This window comes from Anticarsia gemmatalis, chromosome 11, assembly GCF_050436995.1.
Source record: "Anticarsia gemmatalis isolate Benzon Research Colony breed Stoneville strain chromosome 11, ilAntGemm2 primary, whole genome shotgun sequence".
In the NCBI taxonomy this organism is placed as follows: Eukaryota; Metazoa; Arthropoda; class Insecta; order Lepidoptera; family Erebidae; genus Anticarsia; species Anticarsia gemmatalis.
The window spans coordinates 3589207-3606875 of NC_134755.1; the positions used below are offsets into that span (position 1 = coordinate 3589207).

Below are 17669 nucleotides of genomic sequence, written 5' to 3' on the forward strand. Positions count from 1 at the left end.
AAATAGTAAGTCAATGTATAAATTGATTAACTCCTTTTGCACAGTCGACTACCAGGGAGTTTTTGGTAGTAACAAATAAAAAGAATTGAAATATTCCATGAAACCAATTCTTAACTATAATTACCAGTTTACCATTATATTGTTAAATACCTGTATTCTCGCAACCGTCGGTATGTGAGACGCAGCCCTCGGCTCCTAGCCGCACAACATTACAACACGGTCATGCAAACGGAACGGATGGTATACGGACAACTACTCGAGTTGGGGGACACAACATAGGGGAGTGTTTTGTCAAGAGAATTTAAAATTCAATTATAATTTAAACCAGTTTGCTGTTGACCTGTTTTGTTTGTTCGATTGCATAAAAATAACGGTAGACCACTTGTTTTATATAAAAAGAAGGCGAATGCCCGTAAAGTTTTACAAAAAAAGGAACTCGACTAACATAACGAGAAGATTGATCTGCATTATTACGATTTTAATGACAGTTTGTAATAAACAGAATAATAAATTAGAACGAAATAATTTTGCGCTAAGTCTCAGACAAAACATTTCCCAAGAAAGAATAAATTAAATACGTTATGTATAGGGTTACACAAACTCCCTCCTTACATATAGATAGACATAGTTTCAACTATTACTTTCTCAACTCATTTAATCTTGGAGTAATGGAATCAGATTACATAGGTACTGCAATACTCAGGTATAGACATAATACTAGGTAGACTTCATTCAGGTCAGTGACGTAGCAAAAAAACAGACATTATAAACCAATAAGATCTTACGAATTTAGTGACAGATGGCGCTAGTTAGCCTGTATGTTAAAAAGCGACATACATTTTCTACTAATCAAAAATAAAATCACTCATCAAAACTCTGTGCTAAAAAATCACAAACCCTCGGTTTCTGGGGTATATTTAGCGGTAGTTTATCTATTCAATACCGTAAACTCATATGAAAAAATGCAATTGAATAGATAAACTACCGTTAAACGTACTCAAAAACCGGCATAAGTAAATTAAATCGACCCAAAACTCGTGAAACATAAATAAAGTATTAATTTTATTCATCATGTCGCATAGATTTCTAATGATCTTATTAGCCATTCATCTGTCGTAATCACTACGTCACTAACGAATGTGCTATACAGTATCTTTAGGAACAACTCCGGTATTGTACCATGCAGAATTGGATTAGGTACAATTCGATAATCACAATAAACGGGAGCTTGTATCACTCGTGTTGTAAGAGAAATATAAGCGTTTTTACATACCGACTGCTTCGTCCAATGATGATTCGCAAGCATAACACGAAATGTTAATGTAAGTTAAGGAGACAACGATTGTAAAGCTACTTATTACGACGAACGATATATTTACTGAATTATTACTTCATTAGTATTCACCAACCAAAAAAATCTTAGTGTTATTTTTAATGTCACTCAAAAATGAACTGTATTGCTTTAGCATTTAAGTATACTATTAATCGAAACTAAAAATCAATATATATTATGTACTCAAAGATTTGTTGCTTTCAATAAAAAATAAGTCTTATGGTTATAGAAATACAGTTCTCTTTTCAGCGACATCAAAAAGTACACAAAGAATTTTCGTTCGGTGAGGACTGGATTTCGGAAATGCCTGTTTCACTAGTGATATTATATAGCAATAATGAAACAGGTCCGAAAGATGGTAAATGTCGAAGACTATTAATTTTCCTTTCGCATTGCGATCTTCAAAAATTATGCCAATTGTTGATATTTCAAAGAACCTTTGCGATAGGTCATTCGAAATGTTTACTTACATTCTAAAATATCATTCACGTAGATGCGACACCAATAATTATGCAACTATTATAGACATACAACTCAGTATTTTCATATTAACAGAACATTCCTATAACTTTACCTGGATTGCTAAATACTTAAAATTAATGACCAAAATAAAAACACCAAATTCCCTAAAAATCATGACTTACAGAATGGAAAACAAAACAAAAACTCAACGTAAAACATTTAACTCATTCTAACATATAAAGCACTTCAATCAGGAATTATTTCCCACACCAAGATTTAGTTCAGAGTGATCGCAAATATTCTAAATCATTAACAAGATTCATTGAATGCTATTATATGCTGTAGTCTTAGCGTCTGTCTTAAACCGTCAAGATTCGACCCAATTCCATTTAATGTCTTGTGCTGACTCCATCCAGATCGCTAATTAAGATGATTAAGTTCAGCATACTCAATTTTTGCTCAGGCTTTAGTATATCCTTATGATCATAATCGAGCAAAAACCGCTATTCAGCAGACTTATTGAGTCTAATTCGGCAAATACACTATTCGGGCGCCTTCCAGTTCACATGAATCACATTCAAGAATATATGCGATCACCCAAAAACATCCTAAAAAAGCTTCGTAGTATACAAAACCTTTCACCTAGTCAGTGGTCTCCATGTTATCTTTATTACCTTGGTCAGTGGTGGACCGTTCAGCGGCTGCGCAGGCGGCGCGCCACTCTTGAAGCTCCGGGCTCGGTATGAGACCAGCCGACCCGCCTGAGGCGTCTTTACGGGCTTGCCACCAGTGGGAATCGTCTTTGCTGATAATCTGGAAAATTGGGGGAAGATGTTCCGATGTAAAAATTGTTTGAGATTTTGTATCTTAGGTTTGAAGCTGTTCGGTTCAGGTTTGTACCTTGCGAATTTTAAAACTTTAGAATATAATTGGAAATTTTGCTGATGACCTTTACCCAAAAATGGATGGTACTTAAACTAATTAATCATTTTTAAGCTGTAATTATTTACATAGTTAAATAAACAAACTGTTTTCTAAAATATAAAGAAGTCTCGTAAAGGCGATAAAATGTCCAACTAACATACCTAGCTGTCAAAAATCTAGTTTATATTCGAAGTAATTTGTAGATATATTAATTTGGAAAAGAATTAATTTGTAGTATAAGGAAGCATATAAGTATTTTGGAATGCGGTGTGTCGCTTTCCAGTACAAAAAATATTGCGAAAGTACATGGTGCAACTAGCGTATCGTGTCAGTATGCAAATTACGTCGCATCCTCTACTCCGTCTAATTAGCAATTGTAAAACGGTTTAAAACTGCATCACATTTCTCGCTTCCGGTCCAGATTAAAACTATTTTAAAGACATTATAAAACACTCATTTAAAGTACACAATAATCAGTTAAACTGAAGTTACGCATCGCTTTTAGGAAGTTGGACTGGAATTGCTTTAAAACAATTCATAAAATCAATTAACTACTGCGAGCCATTAGATCACAACCACTTTTGCAGTCAATCTATTGAAGCTAGCTCAGTGTACCATGGTTCTTTAAAGCGCTTCTGCGCTCAACCCACATGGCTTCTTCATCACATTCATAACAAAGTGAGAAAGTACACACACAAACAGTTGAAGTCAGATACAGGACCGACGGCTCTATATTATAGGATTTAAGAGCTCTACTTCCATGCTTGGAGCAATCCCTTGGGATTTTTGCTAGAAAAAACTCAAGGACACCTTTCTCAGTCTGATCCAAGGTTTCAATTCAACAGCTCTATTATACAGCTAAATGTAAAATGATTGTAACAAGTAAATTACACACCTGCAGTATATCGCCAGTGTTGAAAGCGATGCCGGCTTGGGCGCAAGGTATCAATTCATCTTCCAATGGATCGTAATCGAATTGCGCTCTCACGAATATCTGGAATTGATCAGTTTAATACGTTACGGTCTGCAACTACGTGAAGCTAAATGAACATTATCTATGAGAATGAATGCTACGAATATGATAACATCTGTTTCGAGCAATTTGAACACAATACTTTACTGTAGTATCAAGATATTTAAGTTGAGTACACTAACAATTTTATGTCACTCAAAATACTGTAAACAAATTGCTCTAAATGTTCTTAAGAACCGACAAACACAGTGACTACTTGCTTTATGACAAATGATAGACGTACACAACAAAATGTAAGACGAATACGACTATTAGTTTTAGTAACGATTAATACAATACGAGGAACAAAGGGTGAACGAAACAAAAATAGTGAAGAGATGGAAGTGTGAGTGAGAAGTGAGATGATGAAGCGATGAGATGAGAAAAGAACAACAAGCGCACAGAAACAGGAGATCGCGGGGTCAGCCATGCCCAGGTGACATACAACAACATAAGGGTGACTGTAGACAATCGGATTGATCCGGTCCGGCATGACCAGCACTGTTCAGAAAAATCTCCACATATAAAAGACACAACTAAAATTGTGTTAAAGATATATTTGTATGACTCTGTGCTGAAGCGATGATGCGGCTGTTGATTTAGGAAAATAAACATTTTCATCGTAATATCCAAGCTGCATAAGATGAAAAAATATCTCCTGTTCTATGTAGTAGAGTGATATTAGTAGCAGCAGCGGCAAGCTATACAGTAAATCAATACGAGCTCGTCTAATGATCGCTGGTGACCTAATATTTAGATAAGCACGACAAATTTCCTCGAGGTGGATTCATCCGGCACCCTGTCGAGCCGTACCAGATCAAAACTCGAACATGTACAGTCGCCCTTACACAACAAAAGACATACAACATAAACATAACATAAAGTAGCAACGGGTCTGGTTTCGCTACTTACTAGCACGGGCGAAGGCTTTATCCGGAAAAGCTAGTTAGAACAAAAATACAAAAATTTATTCAATTTTTTTGGTTAAATCGATACCAATTTCTGCTTCGAGACAAGCATTTGAAACAATTTGTGTGCGCTTGTCGACTTTGTTTTTCTAATTTTTATTGTAAAACAAGCGTTAGAAACACACTACTGGTACTATTGTGTTATTGAAAAATATTTATGTATATTTTTAATCGAGTGTTTAGTTCAAACTAGTGTTAATACTGAGCTACGATTACATCTACGTTTCAAAACCACACTGACAAAAACGTTTGGGGTGTATTGAAGGGTATTTTCTTCGTGGGAGCATTGGGAGTTAGGTATAATATAGATGTTACCTCGCATGGTGGTGGCGCAGAGCGGTATGAAGGCACGATCTTAAATGTCACTGATCCACGTGCTTCGCGCTGGAATTGTATTATTTTTAAAACATATTATTATTATAAAAGTAGGCATTATTAAGATATTAACAAAAATAAAACTTAACTTAGAGATCAACTATTAGGTTAGGAATTTTAACATTTTAAACTTGTTTCGCGAACAATACACAGAAGGAAACGCATCTATTTTCATTGATGCTGTAATTGCATACTAAAACGTCAATCAAGTCTGAATCTTGATCACAAAATGTAGTAGAAATGGGCTCTTGATCTATATTCTGGAAATTAACTCGGTATTTAATACACAGAACCTTAATTTTAGCTTACTGTTGGAACCATAAAAAAGGACATCAATTTCAAAGTACAGTAAACAGATAATAAAACGACATACCAGCATCCTCTGTAGCTGCGCGACAGACTGGTTCGCGACGGGCGTGCCGTTGATCTCTTTGATCTCGTCGCCGACGTGCAACGTCGCCTGTCGGTGGATCATGCCGCCGTGCATGATGCGGGCCACGATGCATCGCCCGTCGTCAGCCAGTTTCAGTGTTATGCCCTGCAAATGTTACATTACATGTCAATGTTAGATTAACAATTTGAATGGTCTTTGTTATTTATATTGAAACTTTTTATACAAAGCTGTATAAAGGCGGACTTAATGCCAGGGGCATTTTCTGCCAGTCTACCTTGGGGTGATGCAGAGATTATTGTGAAGATATTTAAAAGAGTAAGGATAGTGAGATGAGAAAGGTTGTACAAATATAATTAATAATGGATATCAGTAATATGAGTTGAATAAATATATGTCATTCTTCCACTTAGCGACAAATGACGTCTTAATACGGAGTTTACTGCTGTTTTTTACAGCATCGAGGTTTTGCAAATCAAATAAGAAAAGCAAAACATAATAAAGTAAAGGAAATAGAAAAATAATCACAAAAATATCATGAGTTTATGATACGCTAGAGAAAATATGCGACAACTCATTTATTGGATCGACCTTAGATAATAAAGTAATATAATAATTACTCCTACAATTACATGCTCTAAATAAGGCTACAGAAACCTAATGTAAATAGTAGTGTTGCAACCATTACTACAGAGTAGCATAGTCATCACGAACTACACAACAATACGCAGATTACGATCACAATAACATGCACACAGTCGTCCGAATTCTGCTGATCGTTGATCCGCAAACAACCGGTACGCATCTGCCGTTAGCAGTTGCCACTAATGTTCTGCCCATACGATTGTCAACAACCCGGATAAGAGAACGCGATTGAACCAATATTTATATTTCTGAAACGTTTGTTTCGCATACCTATTCGTACAACAAAGTTGACATTTTATTCTTAAGTTTTTCTTGTGACTGCCTCTGTGGTCTGAGCAGCAGTGGCTGCTGATCATGAGGTCTAAAACCTGAGACTTCAAAGTGCTAGTAAGGTATATTAGAATATTTCCCAATAGTGGCCCGGAGTTTAGTGACATTCCATATAATATGGCAAAAGGCTCGATCCCTGTCATCATTATGAGATCATATTTATAGATGACTTAACGAGGCTGTATTTTAAACACATCTGCCAATCAAAGGTGATATTTTAAAACAGACGTGATGTTTTTAATATAAAAATAAATTTTTATAAGTATCTTATTATTAAAAATAAGAAATAATATATTTCTTCGTATAAGAGGCACGTGTAAGACAATTTGTTTTATAAAAGCTTTGTCTATGTTAGATATAACTTTGATTACATAATTATTAAGCTTTGGAATATATTAACGAAGAATTAATTAGTATGAATAAGCCTGAAGGCCTTAAATTATATAATAATATTTATTAATAAAATATTTTCTCTTTACTTAATTTGAAGTAGGTACGTAGTTTTACTTGATATTTGTTATTGAAAATTATTATAGAAACAAAAACACTCAGTTTGAAACTGCCAATAGAAGATAGCATAGCCTTCGTAACTATACGAAAACCTGGTAGCATGCGATTGGTATGCACCACACGAACTTCGACAAAAAACACACGAGAAAATGTGTTTCATGGTGCGTCGATAGCTGGAAGGAAAACTAACAGAAAAAAACGCTTATTGTTTGATAATAATATTATGTTTCTAAGAAAATCGAAGGTTGGGAGTGACACGAGGCGCTTGCCAATTATCGTCTCTTAATTGGTATTACGTTTGAAATGCAAAAGAATAGGGCGATATTACTAAGGAAATTCTACCAGAACATGCAGCGTAGGCTATGTGTTACCACAATCACGAATTATTTGCTTTGCTTGATCTGACTAGGATGCACCAAGTGTTAAGGAATTGGCAGCAAGTCATTCTATTCTCGTATATAATTGTATTTTTCAATGTCCCTTACCATTGGTTCGTCAGTATTCTTCTGGAACTGCACGAGGCGCACCCTGGTCACGTTCTCGAACTCCGGCTCGGTATCATCCTCGTCCTCGGCCGGCGGCGCCGTGGTACGCCCGTTGACTGGCGGCGGTGACGCTCGCAAGGATTCTTCGCCGTACACCTCGCGGGCGACCACATCGTGCGCCTGTAGTAGGGCCTGTGGACAAACAGAAAATAGATTGAAATTAAGAAGATTAAAAGGATGTTTCTTTTTTGCTGTTGCTATGTTTCCAATTTGTTAGATCTCGAATATTTTAAAACGCCGATGATGCAATATCGTAAAAGACACGAACAAGTCAAAGCAAATCTAAGTCTTAAGGGAAACTAAAATCCCAAGTCCATTTGTAAACGCAGACCACGTATTCCTAACGAAAGGTCCTGAATTCTCTCTACACATACCGTTTAAACTAAACCGTCCACACAATTATCCTCAATTTCAACATTTGACATTCTACAATTCAATTTTGACCAACTAGTATACACAGAGAGGTAAATTTAAAATGTTTTCTGCTTTCACACACCAATTCACTCCAAGCCTCTTTCATTTTACGTCTGAGTGCTTTTGGCATACGGCCGTCGACGGCCGCTGGAATATCCCAAACAACCGATGCCGATATTGCGCTCGCTCCGTAATCCACCAAATGTACTGGTGACCGCAACAAATTCGCTTCAGATTTTCAATCGGGAACGGCGAAAGCTACGGGATCGCGCCCAATCCGAATTAATTGCTTAACTGACAATAAATGCTGGAAAAAACGAACGTATTGCACACTGAACCTATATTTTACAGGTCAATACGTAGATAAAAATGATTTTTTAGTATTTGTATTTTAAATATTGAAAAAGTGAATGTTTATTTGTTTGTTTTCCTATCCCCTACCCATATCAAGTTTTATATGTTCGCGTACATTGTTTACGGCATATTTACAACATCAAAACAGAAGAAAATGATTATTTTTATGTAAAGCGGAAACCTTCTTGTATGGCATGTACCTTCGGATCACTTTGAGTTCAAAGGCAATCAGGTATTCCATAGAACTAATAAGGTTAATCGCGAATTATCCTTTGAATGTAAAGCAGCGATGTATGGTGCGCACTTGGCTTTGACCACAAACCGCACAGCTAGTTAATATCTGAGAGATACAGTACACATGTTACTAAATTCAGCACCAAAGAACATTTAAATTAGGCAAGGCAATATCACAAACAAGTTTAATTAGTTTTCGTACGAATGTGCGTACTATTAAATGTCATAACGCGTTAGTGAAATGTATCTGAAGCTTGAATAATATTTATGTTCGACCTACTGTGTGAAAATTATGACGAAATATGATTTATTCTATAAAACCACATTCAAAATTACGAAGAAATCATAACTAATTTTATGTTCGATCTAGAATTCCGTGATATGGCTAAAGACATTAGTTTTGTACAAGTCAATTAAAAGTTTCTACCGAAGATAACAATTTCAGAATTCACAGAATTTGAGATGTAATTGAAATAAGCACAACAAAACAAAGCTACAATAGCGGAATAGATTAACAAAGTCCCTTTATTTGGTACTACACTAATTCCTATCACAAAAACAGCAATGCCCATTCGTATGGTAATGCAGAAACTGTGCAGTGGCAGACCCGACACTATTGTTGTACCCAACTGTTCGTAAAGCGTGTTTATTTGGATAAAACGTGGATAATCCTTCGCTACGTGCTATGTACTACCGCAAATCTGTCTGAGAGAGGCTTATGAATATCTCTAATGTATTCCCTCGCTTAATTTTCAGATTTAGAGGCTGTAAAAGTGACGATGTGTACGCTGATGATAAGTAAATTAACATACAGATTAATATTTCGACACGAATGCTTGTAAACGGGTATGAATTGTAAAAGCACTTAGCGTGATGAGGATTACTTAGTGAAATATTTACGCTTCCATAAATAACTTGTGAAAAACGAGTAAAGATATTATAAGAGAAATATAGTCTGAATAAATAAAATAACGCAGGTTTACAGCGATTTCCTATAAACAAGTTATTCTATTCATAAACAAGGAATTAAGAAAATTGGAAATGCCATGTCTAGATTTCATATGATTATAATTCTTTTAAACTGTACTAATATACCTACAATGTCTAAGTATTAACAATTGAATATAACCATAACATCGATTCATCCATGAAGCAAACGCAATGGAAACGAATAATGCGATTAAATCAAACATTACTGAGGGTCTCTATTGAATTGACACAGACAGTACGCTACGAGGACAAAGGTATTGTTGATGAAATTATATCAGTGCGTAATCATGTTACAACTAAATGTAATAATTCAGTAGCAAGTGAAATACAAACAGAAATTCAGCGTATTCTCGCGTTCATTTACGGGAACATTAAGAACATTTGCCGTGTTGTCTCCAAAATTAATACCAACATGCAGGAATAGGTACTACTCAACTGTCTTAAGTTGGAACTTGCGCGAAGTGTGCAATTAATTTGTCGCTTTGATAATTTGCAGTATTGCAATTTCTGAATATTACAGACTATGTTTCGCTATTTACATTGCACCGCTTGCAATCCTTAGTGCTTTTGAGTGTAGCTGACTGCTTGTAGAATGCCGAATGTGCATATGAACTGACACTCAAGTAAAGCATGCGATTGCAACCACGTAATCGAAATCAGATGAGAGTTACTATACTCTAAATTAATAGGTTACTTCAATGCATTTCTTAGATATATATATTCGCTTAGCCTTTTGTTCCAAACTATGTTGGAGTCGGCTTCCAGTCCCCCCGGATGCAGCTGGATACCAGTGTTTTACATGGAGCGACTGCCTATCTGACCTCCACAACCCAGTTACTTGGGTATTAACACGATACCCTTCGGTAAGACTGGTTGTCAGACTTTCAAGCTTCTGACTACTGTTAACGACTGTCAAAGATCTTCGAAAACGACAGCCGGGACCCACAATTTAACGTGCCTTCCGAAACACGGAGGAACTCGATATGTATAAGATGGTCACCCATCCACGGAACAACCTCGGCAAGCGTAGCTTAACCTCAGAGATCGATCCGTGCGGCTGCTGTAAACTAAGTCACGAGCTCCTCAAAAATGCATTTCTTAGATGCTAAGCTCAAATAAAAATAACATGTATTTGTCGTCGAATTTGACCGCAATATACAGTATCCCTATTTCGTTTGAAAGCAATGACCCAATATTTTTATTCACAACTTGAGATTAATGTCATGCTTCAGTGAGCCCAGCCGAAGCCAATATCGGGTTTCCAATACAAATGACGATATGATGGCCACTTAAAATATACTTTCTTGATCGAGGTAAAGAAATATCCAATGAATAAAGTTGTGGCAATTTGACACAACCATTTGGTAAATAAATATGTTTATTTAAGTCGCAACTTCTTTCGTCGCAACGGCTTTACATTAATGAAGGTTATACGAATCTAATCTAAAGTTTTGGCCAGAGTTCAGCAGCAATAACCAAAAAACCAGGAGTGTAAATTTTCTTCAGGTGACCGCAGCTTAATTTTTATCAGACAAATTTATGCAGAATTCGACTGCAATTTGTAATTCCTTTTTCGGATCGGATGGTTTACCTTTAATTCTTGTTTGGCGAAATGTGGCCAGTATTCACGTGACAATCGAACTTTAATTCAATCAGTTGGTGGATTCGTGGTATGCGCTTCGACAGCGTATTCAATGAGTATGTTAATTTGTACATGACGGCCACATATCACTAGGTTGCAGGCGTTAGCTATCAGTTTGTGAAGCCAGCCTGACTTCGAGGTATTACCCAGTATTACGAGTATTAGGGCAAGACAGATTAAATTGTCAACTCGTGGTGAATCAATAACGTAGATGGCAGCAACATAAGCTATATCTAACTTGGGATTCCTCGAACTACTGTCTGAGTTATTTTCAGTCCGTCTGTAGCGCCAATATTAAACTAGAATCTATAAATATAATAAAAGCAACTCTACTGTTATTTTAGTTTTTACAGAACATTTAGGAATATCAGAAACACATTTGGCAGACTGATATCGATTATGTAGCACAGGAAAGGACATAATATGCAACTTTAAAAAACGAGTCACACCTAAAACAGAATTATCACACACCAAATAAGCATTACGCATTTATTTTTCTTCAAAGCATGTGCTACACATTCTCATACCAAATAAGCATTACGCATTTATTTTTCTTCAAAGCATGTGCTACACATTCTCATACCAAAAAGTTGAACAAAATAATCTAATAACTTTAACAAGATTCTACAGCTCTAAATTCGTTTTCTCATTTTTCCGAGTGGCTTGTTTCGTGAAAGGTTTGTGGAGAGGAGAACACGAGAGGTTGGCGTTTCAAGTCACAGCAACGTCCTGATTAACGTTAGCTGCGACGCGGGCTTAACTTGTGATTGAAAATTGATTTTAGAGGTACGTTATGTGATTATAACGGGATGTGTCGAAGATGTGCCTAATTATTTTGGCAATCATGTTTAAGTCCTGTATGAGAGGGCATTAGATATATTATTAGATGTTTACGAAACGCATATCCAAGCTTAAGAGAATAACTCTTATGACAATCCTGATCTTATAAAGGAAGGCCACAAAGTAAAGCTGACCCTTAGCCGCACGGCAAGCAACTAATCGCGTTTACGTATTCAAGAAAACTCTGTGGCTAGAACAAAACATCAAAGGGCACCATATAATTATTAAAATATTTGTATCAATGACCCATTACTATAATACAACAGATACATATATTATACCAAAATTGTCATTATAATATCGTAGAATAATGATATTAACAGCCAGCTACCATACACCAATCAAGCGCCATTTAATCTGTAATGACTAGACTTTACAACCAATTTTCTATCTCCATTGCTTCAGATGTACTCGCAAACTAAATCGGAAGGAAAAGCCAACGCGTAATACGTTAACTAACTTATCTAATAATAAACATGTAGGCTTTAGATACATAGTTAACTTGTGTTCAAACCGGAAAAACACAGTTCCCGAGGGGACGGAACAAATCGCTGGAAAAGCCTACCTTTTATAAATTAGCTTTGACCTTTCGCACAATTCGCACCCGCATGTGTAAATGTTATTTGTTTAGTATAAATAGTATATGCTGTTTGGTTAAGATACCTGTTGGCACAGTTACTGTTTACTGAGGTATTTGAGTTTTGTTTTGTTTTTTGATACATAAGTATGTTAGGTGGACTACGAGTAACACAATTCTGGCACTATTGGTGACGTAAATCAAAGATCTGTTTCAGAAACGGTTCCGTGAAATAGGTGTGGCTCAAATGTCAATCAAAGCTAGCAAAAATCAAGCTGTCTCGTCTGCGAAATGAAGTAGGTTAATGAACTTAAATAGTGGAGCACGTATTACTACTATAATCTAATGAAAAGCTTTGTAATAGTTTTTTACCCGCAAATGTTTAATCAAAATAGAAATACTTATTATACAACTTACACAACCCTAACAAAGTTTTCACATAATAAATTAATAACATCATCAGCTAATTTTAAACGCACCGCAGAATGATAAATTACTACTTTGTGGTGAACTTAATTGCGTAATAAATTATTATTTTAACGTGAAAATTTAAATAACGCGGATGCAATATTACGTTGTTAATAAAATGACACATACATTAGGTAATTACCTCTTCTTGTTATTAGATTTTGGATTATAAAGGCTTTTATTTATATATAGCAATTCATTATACAGGATTTGTGCAGTTACTGCGGCAACACAAATAAGTAATTATATTGTCAAGCACTTGCGTTACTCCCAATTTCATAATAGAGTTAAAACATAGTAAAACTAGCTTAAGTTATATCTGTTTTGTAATTGACCAATAATGTTTTCGATTCTAAAATAATGATAGTCGTTGAAGCATAACTAAGTTTTCCAGCAACAACTCAAGTATTTACTTGAGAACAAAACAAAAGAAACACTTCAAACGGTATCGATGCAAATAAATGTATATTGGAACAGCGAACAGTTAAGACAAAACAAAATATTGCCATCGGAAATCCTTTCCATTAAAGTAAAACAGATCAAATAACGTAAACAATCCGGTATTATAAATCGTACTTCACAAAGAAAATATTTAAAAAGAGAGAGGAATAAAAAAACTAAATAATGAGATCGCAGGAACGACTGCTACGGATATTAGATTTCTTCTAAACAGTGATCGAGTGGCTAAAGATCTATTTCAAAAACTAATACGTTTTTCTCAGCTAGTTTGTTTCAATAAGGGAAGGAACTTTGAAAAACTTTGTTTAAGGAAAATGTCACGACAACTTATGTTTTGGGATACACATATAAAGATCAATAGCTATACAATACATGCCTTTAAAGAATACGTGCGTAGTAATACTCACGAAGAGATATAGAAACGAGAGAACGAAGCAAAAACATTACAACGTAGTTTATGGTGTCTATTGTGTCACCGCCAAACTACTTTAAAGCACAATATTCCTATTTAATATTTAGCCTGCGTATTCGTCAGTGTCCTTTTTTTTTTTTAAGAACACTTATAAAGCTAATACGGCTTTTAGTATTATCGATATTTTCACCAACATATGGCGCCTACGTACAAATCTGACACAAATCTCATTTAAGCAGGCTTTCAATTTCTATCCGACAAACTACACGCACATCTTTCGCAAGGGATTACGGTATAAACGTTATCTACAGTTAAAACCTTTACCTGTAGTGACGGGTAAAGCTTCTCTCAATGACATTTCTTCGTCTCTGCGTAGGAGTAAAACATGAGTAATAAATAACATGAAAACGGCCAATCCTGCGGTTTCAGGGCTACTTGTCCTTTTGAGAGTGTTACTTCAGTGTTTTATGTGAACACTTAGTTTTGATGACGGTTTTCTTCTCAAATCTATCTGAGAATAGCGTCATTCTTAAGCGATGGAAGGTCGACATTGTCATGGTTAAAGACGTTTTATTAGATGAGAGCAACTTGAGTCTATACAAGATGGCCGAATTATAGTAAATAATTTATTAGAAGATCAAAATACATAACTGTCAATGATGACGAGGGTAACAATGTATAAATGAGTAGCATCTTTTTGTATATGTATTGAATATTCGATTGTACAGATCAAAACAATTCAAAATCTAAACAATATTTCATTAATAAACCTCCAAATTAATATTTAAGGTAGGTAACTATCAAAACGAGTTAAGACAGTTCCACCATCAGTTTAATTGAATAATTTAGAAGGTACACGTGTGTACAAGTTTGTTTTGAGAGAAGGGTCTTACAATATATACGGGGATCGAACAAAAACAATGGACCTTCGGAATTCTACGGGCAGCTATTAATAATCACAATGTTATCAACCCATGTGCTTATAGTTCATTATTTATTGGCCTATTTATCACACTATCTCGCTGGAACAGAATATTTCGCAAACAGACGTAGTGAAACAAAAAAGTAGCATAGATAAATAAAAGACGTAACAAAAATGACAGTGAAAACAAAGTTCAGACAAATGCAACGATAAATAAAGTCCAAGCTTTGTTATTTTAACAATAAATCCTTTTGATATTACAGTTGAGTCGGCCGCGATGCAGTCAGCTAGTATGACAGTCGGTGACAGCATAATACCGCCTCACGAGCGGTATAAAGTACTCTGCTAACAAGTCAGATGTTAATAAACTTCCGTAGAAAGTCCAAAAAAGCGATGTAAATGTTTGGACATTGTTGATGAAAAATTGTACGCTGCGGTTACAGTAACGCTTTTGAGCACACGTGAATTTAATTTATAGTTTTGCGACCGAAAGAACGAAAAATAAGCGCTCGCGTACAATATTGTCGTTTCTCAAACTTTTAATGGTTATTTTTTAGATAACAATTGTAATAAGAGCAGTAAAAAATTATATTTTATTAAAAATAACATAATATTAAAAATAACATTTAAAAGATAGTAGCAATTTTTGAAATAACAATATAAGTATGTCGAGATCTTTGAAACAGATACAGACACAAAGAAATACAAAATGCTGCAATACATATCTATTTAATGCAAGGTCGAAGTCGATCACGCTCGAATAACAAATGAAGTTGTTTTGAGCATGGGAATAAAAACAAAAGGGATAAACCGAATGTCTATAAACATTGCTAAGCCAGGTTCATTCGCCATGTAAACAATGTGCCTATAAATTTGAGTTAGACAGCTTAGTTGGTCAATTCTGGCGATGTATCGGCCTAAACATTGGAAATTTACGGTAATGACGTTATAAAAGCAATTGTGTGTCATCAGCCTATTCAATATTCCCGAACAGGACAATAGGGTATTGAAATGGTACTAAGAAATCCTATCGGAATGAATAAAACCCGAAACTTTATTGGGATTGCGTTCTTTAATGTTGAAGTAAAACGTATAGCAATTCTATCATACAGGAAACATTTTAATACACGAATTAATGCATTCAATTTACATGTCATCTCTACAAACACTCTCCATTTCCCCCTTCTAGCGTATTTGTATAACGTTTCATGCTTTTAAAAAGCGGAAAGCAATTTGAATATATTTCGGGGACCGGTTAATAGGTTTCCACTCAATTTATTGTTATCAAAAGGTGCACAATAAACAACAGATGTCGCGAAATTTGGCAATAAAGAATACTTAGTCGTATATCAATGCAGGGCGCCATTAAGTTAGCGATTGTACCGCACTAAATTTTCTCTTTGTAAGATTTGGACTAATTTTGTTCATAATATTTGGCAAACACGACAGTTGAAATTAATTAACGATATTAAACTGTCGCGACTGATTTAAGTAAAATTATAATGCGGGTCACAAGCGCGACTGAACATAGAAGATTACAAAACGTCAGGTAATAAAAATCTATCTAAACCATTAGTTTTTAATCGCGCAAAAACGTAGCAATATTAGTTGAAATTAATGTTAAAGCTACGATACTGTGTTCTATTCCACACATAACTTTCGCTTATCTTTAGAGAGTAGAGTGAAAACTCGTGTTTGGAAAAGAAAGAAGTCATTACAAGAAGATAAGGGTCTGGAAAGTCATATACACAGTGAAATAGCCATAAGATATAACACAAATATTCTGTAATATGTTACTTCCGTATATTTGGAAAAGTGCGAAGGCGGGTTCAACTACATCGCTTTAGTATAATGCGTGAGCAGAGCAGGAGTGATGCCATAAATCCACTCGGTATAAGCCCATTATGTTCCACGGCAAGAGCGAGAAAAAGCTACATTTGTAACATTTTTTATCATAAATAAGAACAATGGGATACACCATTGTTTCGCGAAAGAGCGAATACTGAAGAAATTAAAAATTACGCTAAAATTGATGACCGAAATAAAATTAAAATTCTAGGCACAAGAACCATGACTGAAAAACGAAAAACGAGCTTATTACTTTTATACAATCAATAAATCATTTTAAGGGTGTGAACCGTAAAAATATGACCCTACTAATATTTTCTCAAGAGGGTGTTAAATTTCTTACGATTTTACAAGTACCTTATTACGTTCGGAAGCTTTATTTTGTCTATCGTATCGAAAGGAAACTAGTTCCTTTTACTTCAAATGTAGCATTTATCGATTTTATCACGTTCAACAGCTCTATCCAGACCTCAATCGACATCTGCCGAAAAAACACGCTATCTAACATTATTAGGCTTCGGAGGATAGCAGACGGAGCCACCGAACCAATTCTGGAGATTTATTAATGTGTTTGTGAGCTGCGACAAAGGCCGGATGACGCTTTCACGTTGTTTGATACAAAAACATAAATAACAGTCGAAAACATTGTTCCTGAAAGTTGGAAACAGAGAGCACACATGTGTAAGGTCTTTTTGAGGAACACACAATTTTTCGAAACATGACAATGACAAAAAATACTACAAAACTACAATGAATGTACAATCAATTGTCGTTTTATACAGAACTCGTGCCCCTTTTAACAATAGTTCAACTAGTATGGGTAAAAAGTAAAGCTTGTATCGCGATCGGTTCGCATGAACGGAAAAACGGCTAGCACTCTCCATAAACTCGATAGTGTCAAAAATAGTTACATACGAGTACGTGAAACGGCCTGGATTTTGATGATCGATTCATCAATCGGGCATAGCAGTTTTACGTTGTCGTTAAAACTCCATATTTTTTATGCCTTTCAAC

At 35.4% G+C, this 17669-nt stretch overlaps 1 protein-coding gene across 8 annotated transcripts in view; it reads right to left on the minus strand.

Annotated features, from left to right (window-relative positions):
- Nucleotides 1–17669, minus strand: part of CASK (peripheral plasma membrane protein CASK) — a 228006-nt gene that overhangs the window by 9965 nt on the left and 200372 nt on the right. For 6 of the 8 annotated variants that reach the window (XM_076119685.1, XM_076119683.1, XM_076119688.1 and 3 more), the window contains 6 exons: nucleotides 7436–7627; nucleotides 5448–5612; nucleotides 5015–5083; nucleotides 4644–4673; nucleotides 3615–3713; nucleotides 2470–2608 (listed from right to left, as the gene is read on the minus strand). In XM_076119685.1, the coding sequence (XP_075975800.1) occupies nucleotides 2470–2608; nucleotides 3615–3713; nucleotides 4644–4673; nucleotides 5015–5083; nucleotides 5448–5612; nucleotides 7436–7627 (694 nt within the window). The remainder of the gene's footprint in view (nucleotides 1–2469; nucleotides 2609–3614; nucleotides 3714–4643; nucleotides 4674–5014; nucleotides 5084–5447; nucleotides 5613–7435; nucleotides 7628–17669) is intronic. The other 2 variants (XM_076119690.1, XM_076119684.1) reach the window with 1 other exon arrangement.